The 19,139-nt window shown below is 41.7% G+C and overlaps 1 protein-coding gene across 1 annotated transcript in view; it reads left to right on the forward strand.

Moving 5' to 3' along the window:
* The window catches only part of st6galnac3 (ST6 (alpha-N-acetyl-neuraminyl-2,3-beta-galactosyl-1,3)-N-acetylgalactosaminide alpha-2,6-sialyltransferase 3), an 86,912-nt gene that overhangs the window by 39,567 nt on the left and 28,206 nt on the right, over nt 1-19,139 (forward strand). The window contains exon 3 of the mRNA XM_047590448.1: nt 1,532-1,941. Within this exon, the coding sequence (XP_047446404.1) occupies nt 1,532-1,941 (410 nt within the window). The remainder of the gene's footprint in view (nt 1-1,531; nt 1,942-19,139) is intronic.

Below are 19,139 nucleotides of genomic sequence, written 5' to 3' on the forward strand. Positions count from 1 at the left end.
TTAAGAAGGAAAGAAAATTATAGGAGGCCGTAAAACCTGGCCGACTTTTTTTTTTTTTTTTTTAATAAATAAATAATTACAAAATGCTTTTTATTTAATGTTCTAACCACACAGACCCCTTGCCAAAACATCACTTTGATAATATTATTGAACACATATAAGGTATCACATAAACTGTAACCTGAGACGATGTAGAAGAAAAACACTTCAGCTCAGTATTAATTTTAAATTATACTATTTAAGCAGTGGAAAGTAACAAACTTTTAGCCAGTTGTTTCAGCAGAAAAGGCCTTAATGTGATTTTTATCTTTAATAAAAAGGACATTATACTTTTTAAGATTTCCTTTTGTCTCTCAACACAAATCCTCCAGTACTCGAAAGAGTCGATGGCCATTAGCTCGATCAGTGGCTCAATGATTGATCTAGTCTAAAGTGTATAGTCTTACGATATATTATTTTTTTCCTGCAAACCTTCTTGCAGCTTTACGTCCTCCGTGATGGAGGACGTACGAGGAGGATAAAAGGCCTCATTCTCAGCCTACAGGAGCTGGTGGTAAAGCACTGCAGTATTTTGCACGGTGATATATTTCCTTTCCCTGGTCTCTGTTCTCATTATCTAGATTTCCCATGGCAGTGCTGTATGAACTGTGCCACGGTCCTGCTGAAGCGGCACTGATAGGAATTGATCAAAGTTATAGATTGCTTATTGTTCCTTTAACTAGAACAGTAAACCTGAAACTGGGGACTGGATACAATGTGGAAATGTGCACTTGAGGGCGAACTTACTGGAAAACTAACGACTGAAAGACTTGAGTTGACACTTGAGGTTATTCTGAACAGCCAATGGTTAAATGGTGCATCCAGCCACAACATTAAAACCACTGACAGAAGATTAAGTAACATTCGCCATCTTGTAACAAGTCAGTTTTCTGCTGGGAAACTTTTGGACCTGATGTTCATGTAGATCATTGGTGTTCAACAGAGAGTCCACGACCCCTAAAGGGTCCGCGGAGGTACTGCAAGGGGGTCGTCAAATCTTTAGTTGATGAGACATTCTTTATACATTTTTTTTAATTTTTCCCCACAACTCTACTGTTGCACATGTTGAGTTTAATATGGAACACAAATCGTAGGGAGGGGGTCCCTACTTAATGTCTCCATCAGTTTGGGGGTCCTTGGCCTGAAAAAGGTTGAAGACCCCTGATGATGTAGACATGTAGCACCCACATAGACCAGACCAGGTACCCCCACCCCAGAGCAATGACGCTCCCTCATGGGAGCAGCAGGATGCAGCCTGACTAACTCTGGGATGATCCACAGAGGTCCCTCACCTCAACTCATGGTCCATGTCCATTCTCTGAGGGGAGACATACACAGTATTAGGAAGGTGGTCATAATGTTGTGCCTGATCGTTGTATGTGTTTAAATGTTTGTTTGGGGGCTACAGGAAGCATAACTCACCTCTAATCTCCTAGTAAAGAGCGTAAATGGAGGGAGACTCGTTGTAACTGCGTCGCTGTCCCTCCCACAGCCCCTGAAGCTGAACTGCGAGCTGTGCAGCATCGTGTCCAGCTCCGGCCAGATGCTGGGGCAGGGCGCGGGCCCGCAGATCGACCGCTCCCCCTGCATCTGGCGCATGAACAACGCGCCCACGCGAGGGTTCGAGCACGACGTGGGCCGCCGCACCACCCTGAGGGTCGTCTCCCACACCAGCGTCCCCCTGCTGCTGCAGAAGCCCCAGTACTTCTTCGGCCAGGGCAACGACACCGTCTACGTGGTGTGGGGGCCGCTGAGGAACATGAGGAAGGACGGGAAGGGCATCGTGTACAACATGCTGCGGCAGGCGTCAGAGAACTACCCCCACGCTCGCATCTACGTCACCACCGAGGACAGGATGAACTACTGCGACATGGTCTTCAAGAAGGAGACGGGGAAAGACAGGTGAGTCCAGTCCTTTTTTTGACGCGGCACCGCTGAATTCTGTCAGACCTGCCAGTCACTCCTTAGACACCGACTTTTCTGTTCGCCGCTATAACATCAGTCTTATAGATGTCGATGGTCTGCTCGTTGCTTTCATGAGGCTCCATCAAAGCGAGTCACTTAACTTTGCCTCCAAAGACGTTCTACACGGCACTAGAGGCCTTTTTTCCTTTTTTTTTTAATGAGCTGTTACGAGGAGTCTCAGAAGGATGCGCTGCCTGAGTTGTAGTAGACATCAGCCAAAATACTGGTCTGGGGAAAATCCGGTTAATGCAGTAGCATGAGCCTGGCAGTCTTTCTAAGTACCCCAGATGCCGATGGTCTTACAAGTTCGCTGACAGCATCTTGGCATAATCTGAATTTCCAAAAAGAGCAAGTGGCTCAAGCCGCAGATCAGTGTTGACTTTGTGATTATAGTTCATTTTTGTGGTAAAATGGCCCACCGGCTTATTTCTTCATCTATCAATCCCCCAAAGAAAACTAGTAATGATTGTTTTTGGATGAACCTCGTTTCTTTGACTATACTACACTCCCGCCTCTCTCACGTCATCAAGACCTCTCTTAGCTTCTTTAAGAGGATTAACATGTCCGGTAATAGGCGTAGCATCCATTCCATTTCAGCTCCATTGTCTCGCTCTTATTCGGGATGGTGGAGTTAACACCGAATTTCATGTAGAGTGTCCGCGTTCAGCTTGGCTCAGCGGTTCGGAGGCCGACGAAGCACAGATAGAGGCGGCGGGATTAGGGAGGGATGCTGGGGGGAGAAGAATCTCATTACAGGACATAATGCTCCAGGGTGGGAGGCGGCGCTTCAATCATTACTGATTGGTAACACAGGCCAAAGTCGAGGTGTAACGACGAACCACATCCAATGACTTTGTAATGAGCACTGAGAGGGTTGTCTGTGTATTCCCGTCTCTGCCTGTTCATCTTTTTTATTTTTTTTTTTGACTTAAACAACTTTAAATACTGAGCCGTGATTAGTGTCCATGGAAACAGCTTCTAAATTAGCCTGAAAAGCAGCAGCAACACGTTGTATTTGAATATAATCAGAGGGAGAGGAGGGAATCACTGCTGTCTTTATGTCGAGATAAGACGGTAATACAACTCTGTGGCTAAGCCGTGCACGGCAGAGAACAAGAAAACGCTGTCAATTTATTTTTTCTTTGCGTGTCCTTGCAAACTATATTCATTAATATCTAATGAGACGCTCTCAAAAACACAGCAGCAGCAGCTCAGGTGCCTCCGCGTGGTTATTTGCGTGCGCGTTGCCAGGTTCTGCTGTCGCGCTGCGTGGTGCAGGGATAATCATCAGCTCGGCGGAGATGGAACAGTGATCGAACACAACTCTAATTATCCAGATTGCCGCGAGCAGCCGCAGAGGCGCGCCACCGCAGCTCCCGACTCGCTTACTTGATCAAGGGGAAGAACGTCGTCAGCACCGACTGATCCTCCGGCCGACCGAGCCGGTAATTCAAACGTTGTGTCAGGAAGATCAGTCACTGCTGGACAGAGGTGAGGAAATTAAACCGTGGGAGAATTGGATGTGGAGGGGTTATGATGATCTAAAAGGAGCTACGGTAATGATCACCGCAGTCAAGCTGATTTAAGTCAAGAGGTCAAAAAGAGGTAAGAACGATGTTGTGAAGAGGACCGGAGAGTGCTGTTAAAAGACCATGGACTGTGAAAAGATGGACTGCGAAATGCTCATCAAAAATGGAGCCAAAGCAAGTAGAGCTCCCCCTGGTGTCTGGCTGCAGTATAGGTCATAAGCTCCACCCCCTCGATGTTAGTGGGTGGGACTTGTGCCAAACTAAAACACTAAATGTCAAACTATTTTTTTTTGTTAGTTGATGCATGTTCAAGTGCCAGTTTTTGGGTAGTTTTTTCTTTTTTTTTTCGTTTTTTGACGCTATAGAAACAGGATGTGACATAATGGTCACTACCAGTCACCTCTTTGTCTCCCCATCCTGCATTTTATCTTCAACTTTTCAGTTGATTGTTGTTTGTCTCCTCCCTGGGTTTTCTGACACCTTTAATATGTCTCCACATTATCGCTCCACCGCTTTACTAATGTATCATCAGTCACGAATGGACCACTGACCAAACACCGTACGCACACAGTGCTCATGGGAGTTGTAGTGTCGTACAGTCACTTAGCATTTCATTTATTGTTTCAGGTGCCGTTTGAGAAAACTACAATTAACAAATGTTTATAAAATTCAGCCCGCACAAAGTGGCTAGTGGCAGAGTCAAGTATTAATTGAACGAAAATGCGAGTGAGTCTGGTGGAAGTGTGGGCAGGTCATCGATATCACGGCTCCGCGTGGCTCTGCCCGTATCCCCGGGAAAATAAAGTTGGTTTGGCCAGTGGAAGAAAGTGGAGAGACGTTGTCCATATTTCTACATTCTGCGGTAAAGACTGGAAGCTTTGGCTCAAGTCAATATGACAAAATTGAATTCAGACCCCAATCAAAATGCATTTTCTTTAAAAAATTGCAGAATTACCTTCAGAGAAATAAAAATGTTTTGTCTTACAACATGTTTCTATAATAAAAGAATTTTAATGTCATCGCGTACAAGTTGCAACCAAAAAATGTAAATTTCTTTAAATACACATTAACATGAATCCAACACATTTTATTAAATTTAATTTAGTTTAATAGAGAACACATATAGTAGGTAAGGGGTCCCAACTTAACCTAAACTTAATCAGTTTGGGGTCCTTGACCTGAAAAATGTTGAAGACGTCTCCTACAGAGCACGTGTTTTTCCATTCAGAAAGTCTATGATAATATATTAAAAAAAAAAAAAAAAACTTGGATGTTAGTGTAATCGACGGTCATTTTGAACATATGATTCATGTAACTGTGCACTGCGGCTGAAAGTTGCCCGTGTCGAATCTCTTCCTTTCATCAGCTCTACCTCCTGAGCTGCAGTCGCCAGCTGTCGGAGCGTATCGGCGCAGCCCTGTTAGCGGCGGTAGATAACAGACCCTGCGACGACACAGGACTTTAATCACGCTGTCACTTTATAGCACTGCCACCTGGGCCTGTGTGACCTGGGTCTGTGCCTCCCAGCCAGCTGCTCCTTCACTGCACACACACACACACACATATATATATATATACATACATATAGGTGGATAAGGATGTTCTCGCCTTCACAGGTGTGACACATTCCTTCATTGTGCGATCGTGTGAGTTATTTACAGTAATCCTCTCCAGTGTGAGAATGTAGGTCACGTCTGAACCTTTACAGGATTTCTTTGTTTACATCCACAAACTTGTGCAGCATAGTTTTTTTTTTTAGGTTATTGTAACACAGCCAAGGATTTAATGGTTTATAATGTCTGTGGAAAAAGTACAGTGCAGAGGAAGCAAATTAGTCCACTGAGGATCCCCCAGTATTAGTTGCCATTTCAATTAAAATGAATAAATATAAATATAAAACGACCCGTCCAGGATGGAACCCGCAAACGCTTACAGAAAATTAATGAATGAATCATGTTTATTGATTATGTTAATGTTAAGCTCTATGTAGTAAAGCTCCTGAATGTATTTGTTGATGTTTGCGTCCAAACCTTTAAAATCGACTAACCAGCATCTGATGAATGTGCCACGATCCGCACTCAAGATTTTGCCGTCTATGAGATAATTCACCTCGGGAGAATATTTTAATTAAAAATGAGCAAGACCCAAATCAGAAATCAACTGATTACTCAGTAAATAATGTATGACTTTTGCTTTTTGAGAGGCTGAGGGTTGTTTTAAGCACAATTCCTGCAAAATTCACTTAAAATGTAATTCCTTCTTTTTTTAAATGGTGTTTGTCGTTTTGTACAACTGACAATTTGGTTTTATTTCGCTCTCGTTTCTGCGTGTTTTGTTTTGAAAGGCCTATTCCTAGTCTGTCACGTGAGTGTTGCATCCCTTTAACTACTTTTAACCATATGTTTTGCAAACTACCAAGTAAAGTTTGAACGTTTTTCAGTCTTTTTCGATTTATTTTTAAGACTGTAATGATGCATTTTGACCAGCATAAAACTCTTGTAATGTTTTCTAGTTGTGGCGCTGTTGGCTGAGTGAATCTGTTCCTTTCACTTGATCCACATATCCGGCAAGAAGAAGTTTTGTTATGGCTTTGACAGATGATAAGATGTCACCTTAAAATCCTTGGCATTTCACAACCATGCAAACAGAGCAAGTGTGATTTTGACTTTAAGGCAACTGTGTGCTTCAAAAGAAAAAGAAGAAAAAAAAAAACAGCATCTGAGACTTGCTCTCTCCAAAGCTTTCTGTCATGGGGATTGGAAGAGTCTGCGGGTAACTGACAACTCACAGCACGCCGCTGATTCCTAAAGATTTCTGCCGATTTGCTTGTGCATCTGATTTGATTTGATTCGTCCCACGTGTGCAACAGATGCTTTTAGTTCGTATACGCGGTAATAAGAAATGTTTGTCATGTAAATCTCGAGCTGATCCCACTCGTGCTCACACACATGATTTATCCAGAACTATATTTAAGGACTGGACACAACAAACTGGCATCAAAGAACCGAAGCCCGACTGTGATGCTGCCAGACGTCGCCTGTGTCTAGGCCAAAAGATTTGCATTTGAACTATGCACCACAGAGACCAAGGCCACTATCCAGCTGCTTCATACGTTCTGCAACGACGTGAAAAGAAATAACTCTTCACACCAGCAGGTGGCAGTAGTCTGTATTCATAATTCAAAAGGGGAAACCAGTTATACCTTACGAATAGTTACGATTAGCTTGGAAGCTCACGGTATTTATTTATTTATTTTTTTCATGCATAATCAGGTTGAGAGAGGAATTAATTAGAGATGGCTCGATACCACTTTTTTGCATCTAATACCGATACTGCAGCCTCGAAGCCCCAAAAGAAAGAAAAGAAATATGTGACCACAGCTGAAGTTATGCTGTGACTTCATTAAAACTTAAAGCTCACATAGCTTTTAACAGCATTCGTAAACACTGCACCAGCTGCACCGTTCTAGTGTTTGATATAAAATAAAACTTGGTGCAAATATTTATATTAAATTAAATAATTTCAGTGTATGAACAGAAAAGTCACATTATACCTCAATGACATTGCAAAGCTGCAATAAATAATTTTATGAATTAACATAAAATAATAATAAGCATCTCCACTAGAATAATGTAGGTAGAAGTTACACATGGCTTCTTAAGACACACAATCAAAACAAAAAAACTCTCGGCTATATACACCTGACTTGTTGCACCAAAACAAAAACAGAACAACCCATGAGACACTCGTTTTGCAAACGTTGCATTCAGCTGTTCGACTTTTCTCCTCCGTTAGTGTAAAGTTAGGGCTGGACGATTCAACGAGTTTTCAATGCGAATGCGATTCTGGCTTCTCACGGTCATTAAAACACTGTAATCGAAGAAAAACAATTTTAATTAAACAAAGTTTAATTAGTTTGGGCTGGATCAGATCGGACGGGTCCTGATATAAAAATCCGATATCCGACTTGATACCGATCCGGTGGATCGGATCAGACCATCCCTAGAATTAATGCAGTAGATTGACTAAGGATGGACTATTTTACTGTCATGATGAGTAAATATTGTAGAATAATCCCACATTAGTAGTAAAACCGGTTTGCATAGCATTAGGACTCCCTGCTCATGTGGAAATCTGGGGACATTTACAGCTTTGAGATTGAAAAAAACAATAAATAAATGTGATGAAGATGAAATGAAGAAACAGGGACAAATGCGGTTAATTTATTTTTGACATATTTATTTATATTCAAACGTATTTTAACTGCTATGTCTGTAATGTCAATAGCAACGCGACCAGCTGCCGTAATAATTGTAGTCTGTATGCAACCTTCAAAATTTGGGACACTGTTGGGGACAACTTTTGCCGAGGGACAGGTCATCCAAAACAGGGACAGTCCCCAGAAACTGGGGACGAGTTGGTCACCCTAAAAAAAACCCCCAAACAACCAACACAGCACTTTTTTTTTTTTTTGGCACAAGTCTTCTCGTTCTGCCGCTTCATTTTTTGGACCTTTTCCATCTTCACCTCACAGTGACACAGTCGCTCCAGTGTTTTGAGTGTCTTGAAGCGCTACATTGAAAATGGTCTGAAACAGTATGTTCCAAATGCTGTGTAATCAAATACACTGGTATGTTGGTACATTAAAAATTCATATTAACTAAAAATATATACCGGTATTGTGTATGGATCGTTGTACCGCCCAGCCCTATGTGTGCCCTTTGAACTTCATCTTTAGTTTTGTTACTTTGTTTCACGCTGGTTATCTGAGTAGAACAACCAATAAAGTGTGAGCGCTCTCAACGATGCACAGTCCAACATGCTGAGTCAGCAGAAAAGCTGTGGACAGAGGTCCGTCTAGCAGCAACGGTGCGGGACACGCCAATTAAACTAGGGTCACAGACGCTTATCGACACAGCTGTCCATCAAATGGTTGGACGCGGCCTTCAGGTCAGACGAGGGTATGAGGACATTTATGTAGGAAAACAGCACCTAAAAGTTTAGCTGAGATGGAAATAAAGCAAAAATATAACTCTGCAGTTCATGTCCATAGACTGACCTCCAGTCATAACAGAATACAAGTGTTTCTGAATACAATTTCTTCTGTGTGGCTTAGTTTACATTTCCCCTGTCATTCTGCAACACATCCAGTTTTATATTTAATTAATCAAAAATCTCAAATAAGAAGACACAGATGTTGTTCAGGATCATACCCATTAACCCAGGATTAACCCATGTAAGCTCACAATCATCAGGTATTTAAACAAAAAGAAAATACATTCTGTGTAATTATATAATCGTATGCATAACCCCTGTTGCACCTAGTAGTAGTAGTAGAGTTGTACAGACTGGTCGACTAGTGGGTTTGCTGCTGTGCCATGACGGTTAAAGCATCGTTGATGCTAACGCTGGCTTTTCTTCTTTAAATGTAAGATGATTTATACAATGGATGACTTAGGTTTTGTTCCTGACTATTTATGTTGTTTTCTTCAGAGAACTAAAAGCCATTACACCTTAAGATCTAATGGCATTTTGCACCTAGCTGTTCCTGGAGTTTAGACTGCATTGGGGGGAAAAAAAGCTTTTAGTTTTAGAACAGAAAATGTCTGAACTTCTCTCATTTGAGGCCTTTCACTCTATTCTAAGAGACAGACAATGGGAATCCATTCAGCAGTGCCCGTGTTTTCAAATGGTTACTGAAGTCACCACTCCTGCATTTTGTTTCTACGAAACGGTTTGCATTTCTGCTTTAATATTTATTTCGTGATGGTTGTTGTTTGTGTGTTATCTGTGGAACGTGTGCTGCTGCCTTTCTTGGCCAGACCAGCCTTGTGAAAGAGGTCTTAATCTAAATGGGTCGTTTTATCTGGTTAAAAAGAGGTGAAATAAAAATAAATAAATAAATGTGGGCTAGTCACTGGTCACATTATAACAACAGCATGGACCTCTCAGAGAAGACAGGTGAGGAGCTCAGTGTGTTATTGTTTTTGCAAACTAGCAGTGGTTCATCAAGTGTTTGGAAAAACTGTGACATGCAGAATCTGTAAGTCAGTCCCGAGGTACAACAAATGTACTACTGCAGCGCACACTCATCTGAAAAGGAAGGACATCCACTAACGCAAGCGGAGGAACGGTTTAAATCCTTTCAATGACCGTCAGTTAACAAGTTCACTAAATGTCCCGCGAGGCTGCACATCAACAAGTTGATGGTCAATTTCATTGTCAAGGTTAATACTTAACCTGGATACACTATCCCATCTAAGTTTTTTACATGCACATGAAAAAAAAGACTATTATTATTGCCTTGATCCGTCTTGAAGAATCCAAAGTGGAGAACTTAAGTACATGTTTACACATGTTAACACTTAACCGTTACATGTTAACCGACTAAAATCTCCTTATCTGATTAAGACACGCAGATAACGCAATTGGAAATCGATTTTTTCTGGCATGTGTACGCTTAATAGGACTTTAACTGGACAACGCGTGTGTACAAGCTCCGCAACCATTGCGCTGGAGTATGACCCCGGAACAAAACATCCAAGAAAGAAGAAGAAGGTAAACAGAGCTGGTAGAAGAACCACCTGAGCAGCAACATGGTAGAAGCTCCTAGAAACGTGTATTTTAAGTAGCACGCACATTATGTCGAAGATTACAAAAGCTGTACTACTATCCGTCCCTTGTTCTTTGAAATGTGGCCTGCCGCATGAACGTCTCTGGATTATTATATGATGTAATAGGAAAGGGGGCCGTATTAACATGGTATTAATCCACTGACAAGATATCGCCACCTAGTGTGGAGGAGGAGGACGTGTTTCCGTCAGTTATTCGATTTTCTCCATTGCATGTAAGCTGTGACTGTATATTTATACAGTTTATACGTATCTGCAGCTCACACCATGTATCACATGAGCTGTCCATTCGGAGCATATGTATTGAGGTCAAGAATATAGATTTCATTGTTGCAAAGCATCACTTTCTACTGTGTTTTTATTAGTGACGTCATTGGCAACTAGTCGGTGTCGTACCTGCTAATTAAAATGTTAGTCAGAAGCTCATCGTCAAGAACTCCACGCTGACCTTTACGGCTTGAAATTAGAAGACTTGATTTCACCTACGATAGTTTAAAGTATCAACCTCTTTCTCAATGAACTACAGCTGAGATGTCATATTAAAATGAGAAGACATCTCAGGTTGCAGAGGTTGATTTGTGGAGAACTATTTTTTGTTTTGATGCGGTTGTTAAAAGATAACAACCAGAGTGTGTAGCCTGTAATTAAAAGGGGATTTTCTAATTTAAAGAAGCACTGGCAAAAATACAGGGAGTCATAAGTTTGATAGAAGACAAACAAAACGTTGATATTTTATCTGTTGGTTGGTTGATAAAAAAAAAATGTTTCATCTGCAATTCACCATGTAGTGAGTCACTCTTATCTCAGATGAACTTAATAAGACACGCTCCCCTCTTGTGGGCCTCCAGACACGTGGAGAATTTTATATTAATCTGTTTTTATTAGCGTGAATGTCACGGCTGTGTAATCATGCTTCATAATCCCCGGCCGTCCACTTCATATGAGTGTAAGCACCCCTGGCAGTCAGCGCTTACTCATCCTAAAATAGTTTCAAATGAAACACCATTCAGTTTGACAGCTTCTGTGTTATAATCCACAGTCTAAGAGATTCTGCTCAATATTTGTTAATGTGAACAGCTCTTCAACCCGACATGTGAAGCTGCCATGAACAGAATGAACAGGAGAAATCTCTCAAAGGGATTTTCAGGAGTTGAGGGTGTATTTTCTGGTTTAAAAGCCGACGGCGACTCATTGGAATAAAAAGCTCTCGTACGTGTAAACGCTTCAACAACCTGAAATACGATCTTTTTTTTTAATTTCCTGTGAAGGAGCTGGCTACATTGTACACCTAATAAACCTAATGAAGTCTGAGTATTGGCTCTAGTTTGACACTTAATCATACTTAAAGGCTTTAATTGAGCTACGCTGAATAGAAATCAAAATACATTCATGTAATCTCAGCTGGTGCTGCTTTTGACTTTTTCCAGGTTGTGCAGCAGCTTCAGTTGGTTTGAACTGAGCCAGTGTGAAGTAGTAGTCTTCTGAGTTGGACCCTAACCCGTTGGGGGATAAAGTAATTAAATAAAACAAAGTAGAGAGACACGATCTGAATAGATTAGAGTATAATTACACTCGACCGAAATGTGCTCCACTCGAACAGTCCCCAGCTGAGAGGGATGCATGATGTTAGTTTTCAGGTCCGCAGCATCATATTAATAACAAATGTTCAAGGAGCGAATTAAATCTTTTTAAATGCTTTAGGAAAATGAAAAATATAATAATTGAAAACGAGCAGAGCCTGTACATGCCTGGGCCACCTCAGATCCACTTAGTTATCAGGCCAATTGACACACAATCATTATTAAACTAAGACCCATGGGGGAAAACAACTAGACTGCATCAGATCTGGATTCTGCATCTTTGTCTCCAGTTAAGAAATCTAGAAAGCGCTTGTTTTCCATTTTAGAAAAGAAAGCAAACAAAGTCAAAGAGTTAAATTCTACCTAAAAGCGTGATGTGGATTTTTCACGTCGGTTTCTAGATGAAACGAGTTCGTTCCCGAGCTTTTGTTCTGACGCTTGTTATACGCCTGCTTCAAACGAGACATGCTAATTCCTCAAATGTTGGCAAGTAAACAAGTTTTTTTTGTTGTTGTTGTCAAGTGTAATTTTATGCAGATTGTAATTGCAGGAACAAGAAGGTAGCTGAGTGATTGTATTTACTGAATTCATTTGATTGAATAGGTCAACACCTTTTTGTTTTTGTTTTTTGTTTTTTTTTTGTTGTTCCTAAACTGTTTTTGAATGTATGCCTGTATCAGGCTGCATCCTGCTTAACCTCCTGGTGGGGGGGGGGGGGGACGTCAGCTTTAGGTCTGTTGCAGCTTAGTTTGCTCCATTTAGACCTGTTGTCCTCATAAGTGGACGCTTTTGTCTAAAATCTAGCGGTTGCAATGGGACAATACATTCATTCATTCTACAGCTGATCACAGGACAAAAGTGGACAAGGTACAAAACTTGATCGTATTATATTGTTGAAACTTCTTCGTTCATGTGTAAATTTAAGAAATTCTATCCACGACGAGCTTCAACGTCGCTAATGAGCAAGTACCCATTTGAGGACGTTAGGACTTCATTGTTTGCAATCCTGTTTTTACACAGTAATGTTCAGGTATTGAAATAGTTTTACACATTTCATGCACATTGGTGACTTTATTGTATTACACAATGAAATCCCTGTGGCCACATATGAGGACTTCCTGCTCAAAGATGGTGCTCAGTTTTTATACTTCTTAGGTTCTACAAATACAGTATGTTGGAGAAATTAAAAATGTGTTGAAAACAAAACTTTGGGTCTCAGGAGGTTAAGTAAGAATGCCACCGTGTAAGTGGAAAATCACATTGTTGTTAAATGCTGTTTATGAACACGTTTGTTCGATTTTTAGGACTTTCAAGAGTGTTTACCTCATATTCGTCGGTACTCTTTGGATCCATGTAGGCCGGCGTATTGGATTTGTTTACTGGATGCGGCACCATATTGGTCTAAAACGATCACATGTGGATTATCAGATCAAATTAAAGGAAAGTGGACTCAACCAAACCCACACAAAGTGGCATGGATTTGGAGAAGTGGATTAGCCTCAGTTTCAGTTCGTTTAAGTTAGTTTTTAGTCATTTCATTATGATCAATGTGGCTAAATAAAAGATGCTAACACTAAGAGATTTACTGAGAAGTAACGTTAGCCATACAACACTGTAGTGTCTGACCAGATGTTAAAAGGATGACGAAGAGTGATCACAAATATTAATATTGTTTTATTGCTATTTATTATTGGAACTGAAATAGTTACTGTCGGCCGTAACTACGTCAAAACAACAACATTCAGTAACTTATCTGACAGCCCTCCACAACGTGACTTAAGAAGTAACTTAAAGTATGACTTCATCAAAAAATACAGCATGAATTAATATTACCTGACACTAAATGTGAACCACAACACCAGGTTTCTGTGTCTGGATTCCAGTTGTTTCTTCGTAATAATGCAGCGATCCATTCACTTCTCTTTTCTTTGGCAGATATCTGTAAAAAATATCTCTCCGTCTGCTTTTCAAATCTGTTGGTTCAGTCAGTCGCACAACAGCTCTTCACCTTTTTTAAATTAATGGTACAATTTGGGTGCTATTAAAGCCCGTGATTCAAACTAATGCTGCTAATCTTCACATTCAACCATCACTTTTTGCTACTCAGTGGCTGTAACCATGGAGACGTCTGCTCGCTGTGACATCACGTCCATACCCTCTATTAAGCTCAGAACGAACAAAGTACGTACATGACAAAGGTGGGGAGGACATTCATTTTCTTGGTTCACCTCGGTGGGGGTGTCTGGTCTGGTCTGGTCTAGGTGGGTGCTACATGTTTAAGTAACATCCACATGAATGAACGTCAGGTCCAAAAGTTTCCCAGAAGAACAGTGAATTGTCACAAGATGATCAATGTTATTTACTTCCTGTCAGTGGTTTTAATGTTGTGGCTGTTACTTTGAGAATATGTGTTGATGAAATGCTTCCACTTGTTTACAAAAAGCCTTATTTGTTGTATCATTTGATAGAAAATCTAATTTCACCGTACAGAGGTGGTAGTCTCCTCTTTGTCACTTCATTGTGCTTTCATAAAAAAAAAAAAAAAAAATGTAGCTCTAAAATGTGTCAGATAAAGAAGAAATATTCCAACTGAAAATGAAGGAATGTGATGAAATTTGTCGATGAAATCCGTGCGCTGATGTGATTGAGAGCAGTCGCTGGCTTCAATGTCAATAACTGTCGAGCGGTGCGCAGTCTTGTGTTTACAGGTGTACGTGACTGTGTCTGTAATTGCTTTGTGTTCCGGATGTCAAGAGAAGCAGATAGCAGAACTGCTGTGGTGGGTTCACGTAGGAGATTGAAGCACAGCGGTGGTGTCTGCTGCATCGCCACGTAGCTGTAATTTCGCGCTTATCACGACGACCCTTTAAAGAGTAAAGAGAGCAGGAGGATTCGTCGTGTTTTCTCCGCATAAAGCTATGATTTCCACTATGTTCAACCCTAAAAATCAAGCGCTGAGCACGCAGCGCCCTGTCCAAACCAAGGATTTGTAACTGAGCAAGCGTGTAATGACATTACATTTCTGCGTTTAAAGCTTGTAATTGCTGTGAAATTATCTTATTAAATGAAGCCACTGGAAACCCCGAGACACAAATAACTCTGCGTTCTGGGTGGCTGTTCGTCGGGTCAGAGGCGGCCGATTCAAGAGGAACGGGGGAAAGTCATCAGAGTGTCGCCTCCGGACGGAAGAGTGGGGGGGGGGGATCGGCGGCTCGGCACACTCCGTGTTCTCGTGACCCCATCTGAGAGAGAAATGAGGCGTCTGTCGGTGGATGAAAAGCAAAGTGTCAGCTGAAGGCGAAGTGCAGTCTTCCTTGAAGGCCATTTGCATTTTTATCCTAATGATGTAATGACACTTTGATGATGGTAGCAAAACTGTTAGCGGGGGGAAGGGATGCTGGATTTTGGCCGATGGATTTTCATTCAGAATGTCAAAAAGGCAAAAATCCTTGTGTCCTCTGTGATAAGCAGCAGTTTTACTCACAGCTCCTGTGATCTTTGCTCTTTAAAAATCTAAAACCTTTGTCAGAAAGTGAGTTTTAGTGGTTTTATTATTGACTGTTGTCATTTAGCTGTTTCAACCGACCAGATTCATTGTTTTTGCTTCATCGCTGAGCTTCAGCTTCAGCTTCATTTCTGGTATCACCCTGATATGTTAGTTTTCTGCTAAAGATGACGAGCTGTCCCAGCCAAGAAGCACCGTCAAGGATCCCATTTAATATTCAATCAAGAAGCAACCGCGCAAAGAGAGTGTGAGTTAACTCGGGTGTCCTGAATGTTGTTAGCCGGGGTCTTTGGGTCCTGTGGGTTGAGGCGAGGGGCCTTTAAGGATCATCCCATAGATGCTTGATCAGGTTGGGATCTAGTGCATTTTAGTTGTTCCTAAAGCATTTGTGTGTCTGTGTCAGGGACGCATCTTGCTGCTGACATCCAGTGTGAGTGTCACTGCTATGTTTTGGGGGTGTCTGGTCTGGTCTGGTCTGGTCTGGTCTGGTCTGGTCTAGGTGGGTGCTACATTTCTAATTAACATCCACATGAATGAACGCCAGGTCCAAAAGTTTCCCAGTAGGACGTTGTATTATCACAAGACGGTCAGTGGTCATAATGTTATGGCTGTATTTTATTAACCCTTCCAAACTGATTGTCGGCGATCCATTAAATCACACGTTTTTTAAACTACCGTAATTCACAGAACACTGGGAAGTTGTGCTTTTGTCTGGAAAACCTTCGTGACATCTCGAGGGTTTAACTAACTTCATCTTCACCAGCAAATTCCACCAAACAGCTCTCTATTCATTATTTATTTATTTTTATTTTTATTTTTTTATAGAAACCACAACTTCTCAGTCACACTGTGAATTTTGCCCATTGGTGAGTTACGGTAGTTCAAATACAGCAAACTTTTTCTTTCCCTTTTTTTTATCCACCAGCGGATGTTAAGGTCTTAAAGGATTCATCGAAATAGTTTCTGTTCAAGACCAGATCACGTTTTACAGTATAAAGTTGTTCCCTTACTTTTCTCTCTCCGTGTCAAATACACGACATTAATATGCTGCTGCACCAGCCTCTGATCTCCAGGAGGGATTTCCACAAGAGGTTTGTTCCCATTCAGACACATGAGCATTACTGAGACCTGACTCTGAAGCTGGTCTGAGCACACTCGTGCATTAAGTGGTTACGGTGCAGATTTGTAACCTGCACTTATTTCTGCTCGATAGCTGAAGCTGACATGCCCTGTGAATGTGAATGAAAATGTTTCTGTTGCAAACTTTCTCCTCAGCGTGACTTTCTCACGACAAAGAGATGAACGATTACATGATTATTATATTCCAGTTAGGTAACAACGGTGCACGCTGTTGCTCTAAAAATCTAAATTAAAGGATTAAATATTTTCCCTGAGTAGTTTTAAATCTGCTGTTCATCCCTCACATTTAAATATAAACCTAATTAAGATGCGTTGCTTTTTGAGTTTAGCCGAGTGCCCTTCCACAACAAACCATAAAGAAAACCATTTCTTTAAGGAGCTTGTGCTCGGGCATTGTCATGTTAACACAGACCCCTATTTTTAGGGGCTAGATTCAGATTTAATTAGATTTTTCTGTAGCAGAAAAAAGCGGCGTATGACTTTTACTTTCAAGTCAATTCTGTCTCAAACCTGACACACATGTGCCCGTTCCTCCTTTTATAGAAGCTTCCCTGCTTCTTGGGTAAAGTCTCTCTGCATTGGTCGCTAACAGAATCATGTCCAGCTTGCATGAATTAGTGATTCTACCAGTCGGCCGGCAGCCAGCGCGGGTAGACGTGAGGGTTAGCCCCGCAGCCACGAAAACTGAAAACGCATTTTCTGCTCTGCTTCGCGGCGACTGAACGCGCTCCACTGGGCAAAATCTCTAGAACGCACACCTGCACCGCTAGTCACGTAGCAAGGCTGGCCTGATCTAATAAGCCTTATTAGATCAAATGCCTGCGTGGCTTCAGAAAATAACACCCTAAAGGGATAAAATAGCCTCATAACACAGAGCGTCACAGTGTGTCAGTTCGTATTAAGGCTGTGCAGCAGTGTCTCTAGTCTCACAGCTTCTTGTTTACTGTATGCTTTCCATAAGCATTTTCACAAGGGCTCTGGTGTGATAATACAGCGACAATAAAATAAATCAAAATGTGTTTTTTACTTGGGGGTTGTCATCAGAAGTGCTGCCTCCTTTTCTATTTTAAATTAGATCTTTCGAATTATTTTTTTATTAAATACTCTCGTTGTGTGCCGTGCAAAGGAGAATGTGTCGTCCTGGCGAGGCTAATGGTTTGCAAATATTTTCTGTGCTCGCATTAATCAGGTCCACAGACGGCCATACGTGTGCACAGGCGGGGTCGTGATTTTGTCCGAATCACTGCTGCGAATAAAAGCAATTAACGCGACTCTCGGCCCGGTTGGCGGGCGGCGTTTCGTGTTTCGCGCAGGAGCCGGGTGTTTTTGCCGTGAAGGTGAGTGTGTGTGAAATACGGCGCGCTGTGGTCAGGCGTGAGAATATTTCACAGGTGTACCGCTGTAAATTTTTACCACTTGCCCTCCTCCTCCTCCTCCTCCTCCTTCTCCTTTCCCTGGCCGGCGTTTGACATTTTAACTGCGGCAGGTGCAGAATCCTAAGTCTCTCAGCAGACCAGATAACATGCTCTCACATGTCTCATGGATCCTCTAACAGCGTACAACTTAAACAAGCTTTTCTCTGATGTTTTGGCCGGCTGCACACTTTGTTTGTTCGCTCTCGCTGGCTCACTGTGCTGTGCAGCCGCAATCAAGCAATCTGCAAAACAGGCCAAGCCATAAAACGCAAGGCCTGCAGTGCAATTTGAGACAACACTCCCTGCGTGATGTCGAGTAATGCACTTACTGTCGAGGGCCGGACTAAGATGGATCTCCCATCAGTGTCCTAAGCAAGAAGAATGAGTGGGGCCATAATACTCTGCGCAGCATCAGCTGTAATGCATCCTGTCAGTGATGCTCTGCTATGTGTTCAGCCCTAAATTGGATGTGAACTAGTCACTTCAGATTATAGTTGTACAACACACTGTGTGAAAAGGGAAGCAATCACCTCTTGGCAGCAGCATTAGAATCTGCTAGTAAAATTGTCGAGCCCTCATCTCTGCAAACAGAGCAGTGCCCGGCTATTCTGAGAGTTTCTCTGCCAGTGACAAATAATAATTCATCTGTTTTCTTTGCTTGACAAACACCAGCTCTCATTGTGTTGTGTATGTGTTTTTTTTTTGTTTTTTTTTCCCATCAGCCAACATGCCGCTTTCGTATTTTGTTTTTCGCTTTTTAAACGCACAGACACTCAAATCACAGTAATCCCGGCCGAGAGACGTCCAGTGTGGAATTGGGGCGCTTTACTTTCCGGTCAGATGCTCTTTGAGCCTCGGTGATGTCGAGACATGCCTCGCTTTAATGTGCGTCAAATTACGCTGTGCCATTAGTGGTGCAGCATGGTGCAAACATTCATTATTCATTATCTCTTACTGCTTATCCTTTACAGGGCTGTGAGTGTCCTGGACAGGTCACCAGTCTATCACATGCATTCAAACAGCTGCAGGGAAATGTTCCTTTACAAGTTATTAGTCCTATTTGCACGACCTCCTTTATATTTTACCCACTACATCTGAGTTTCATGTGATTCATTCACACGGGATAAGCAAACTCTGTGTTTTACTCAAATTCATGTTCCGTCGTTGTGGCTCTGCTACTTTCCATCTCACCCCACCGCATCAGAGACCGTTTTAATTACTTTGAAAATTATAATGGATGATAAAAATAGATTTTTGATACTATTTATCCCAGGGAAGAAATTATCAACAACTTGTCAGTATTTAAATCAGCTCCACCTTTGACCATGAACACA

Source organism: Mugil cephalus, chromosome 7 (assembly GCF_022458985.1).
Source record: "Mugil cephalus isolate CIBA_MC_2020 chromosome 7, CIBA_Mcephalus_1.1, whole genome shotgun sequence".
In the NCBI taxonomy this organism is placed as follows: Eukaryota; Metazoa; Chordata; class Actinopteri; order Mugiliformes; family Mugilidae; genus Mugil; species Mugil cephalus.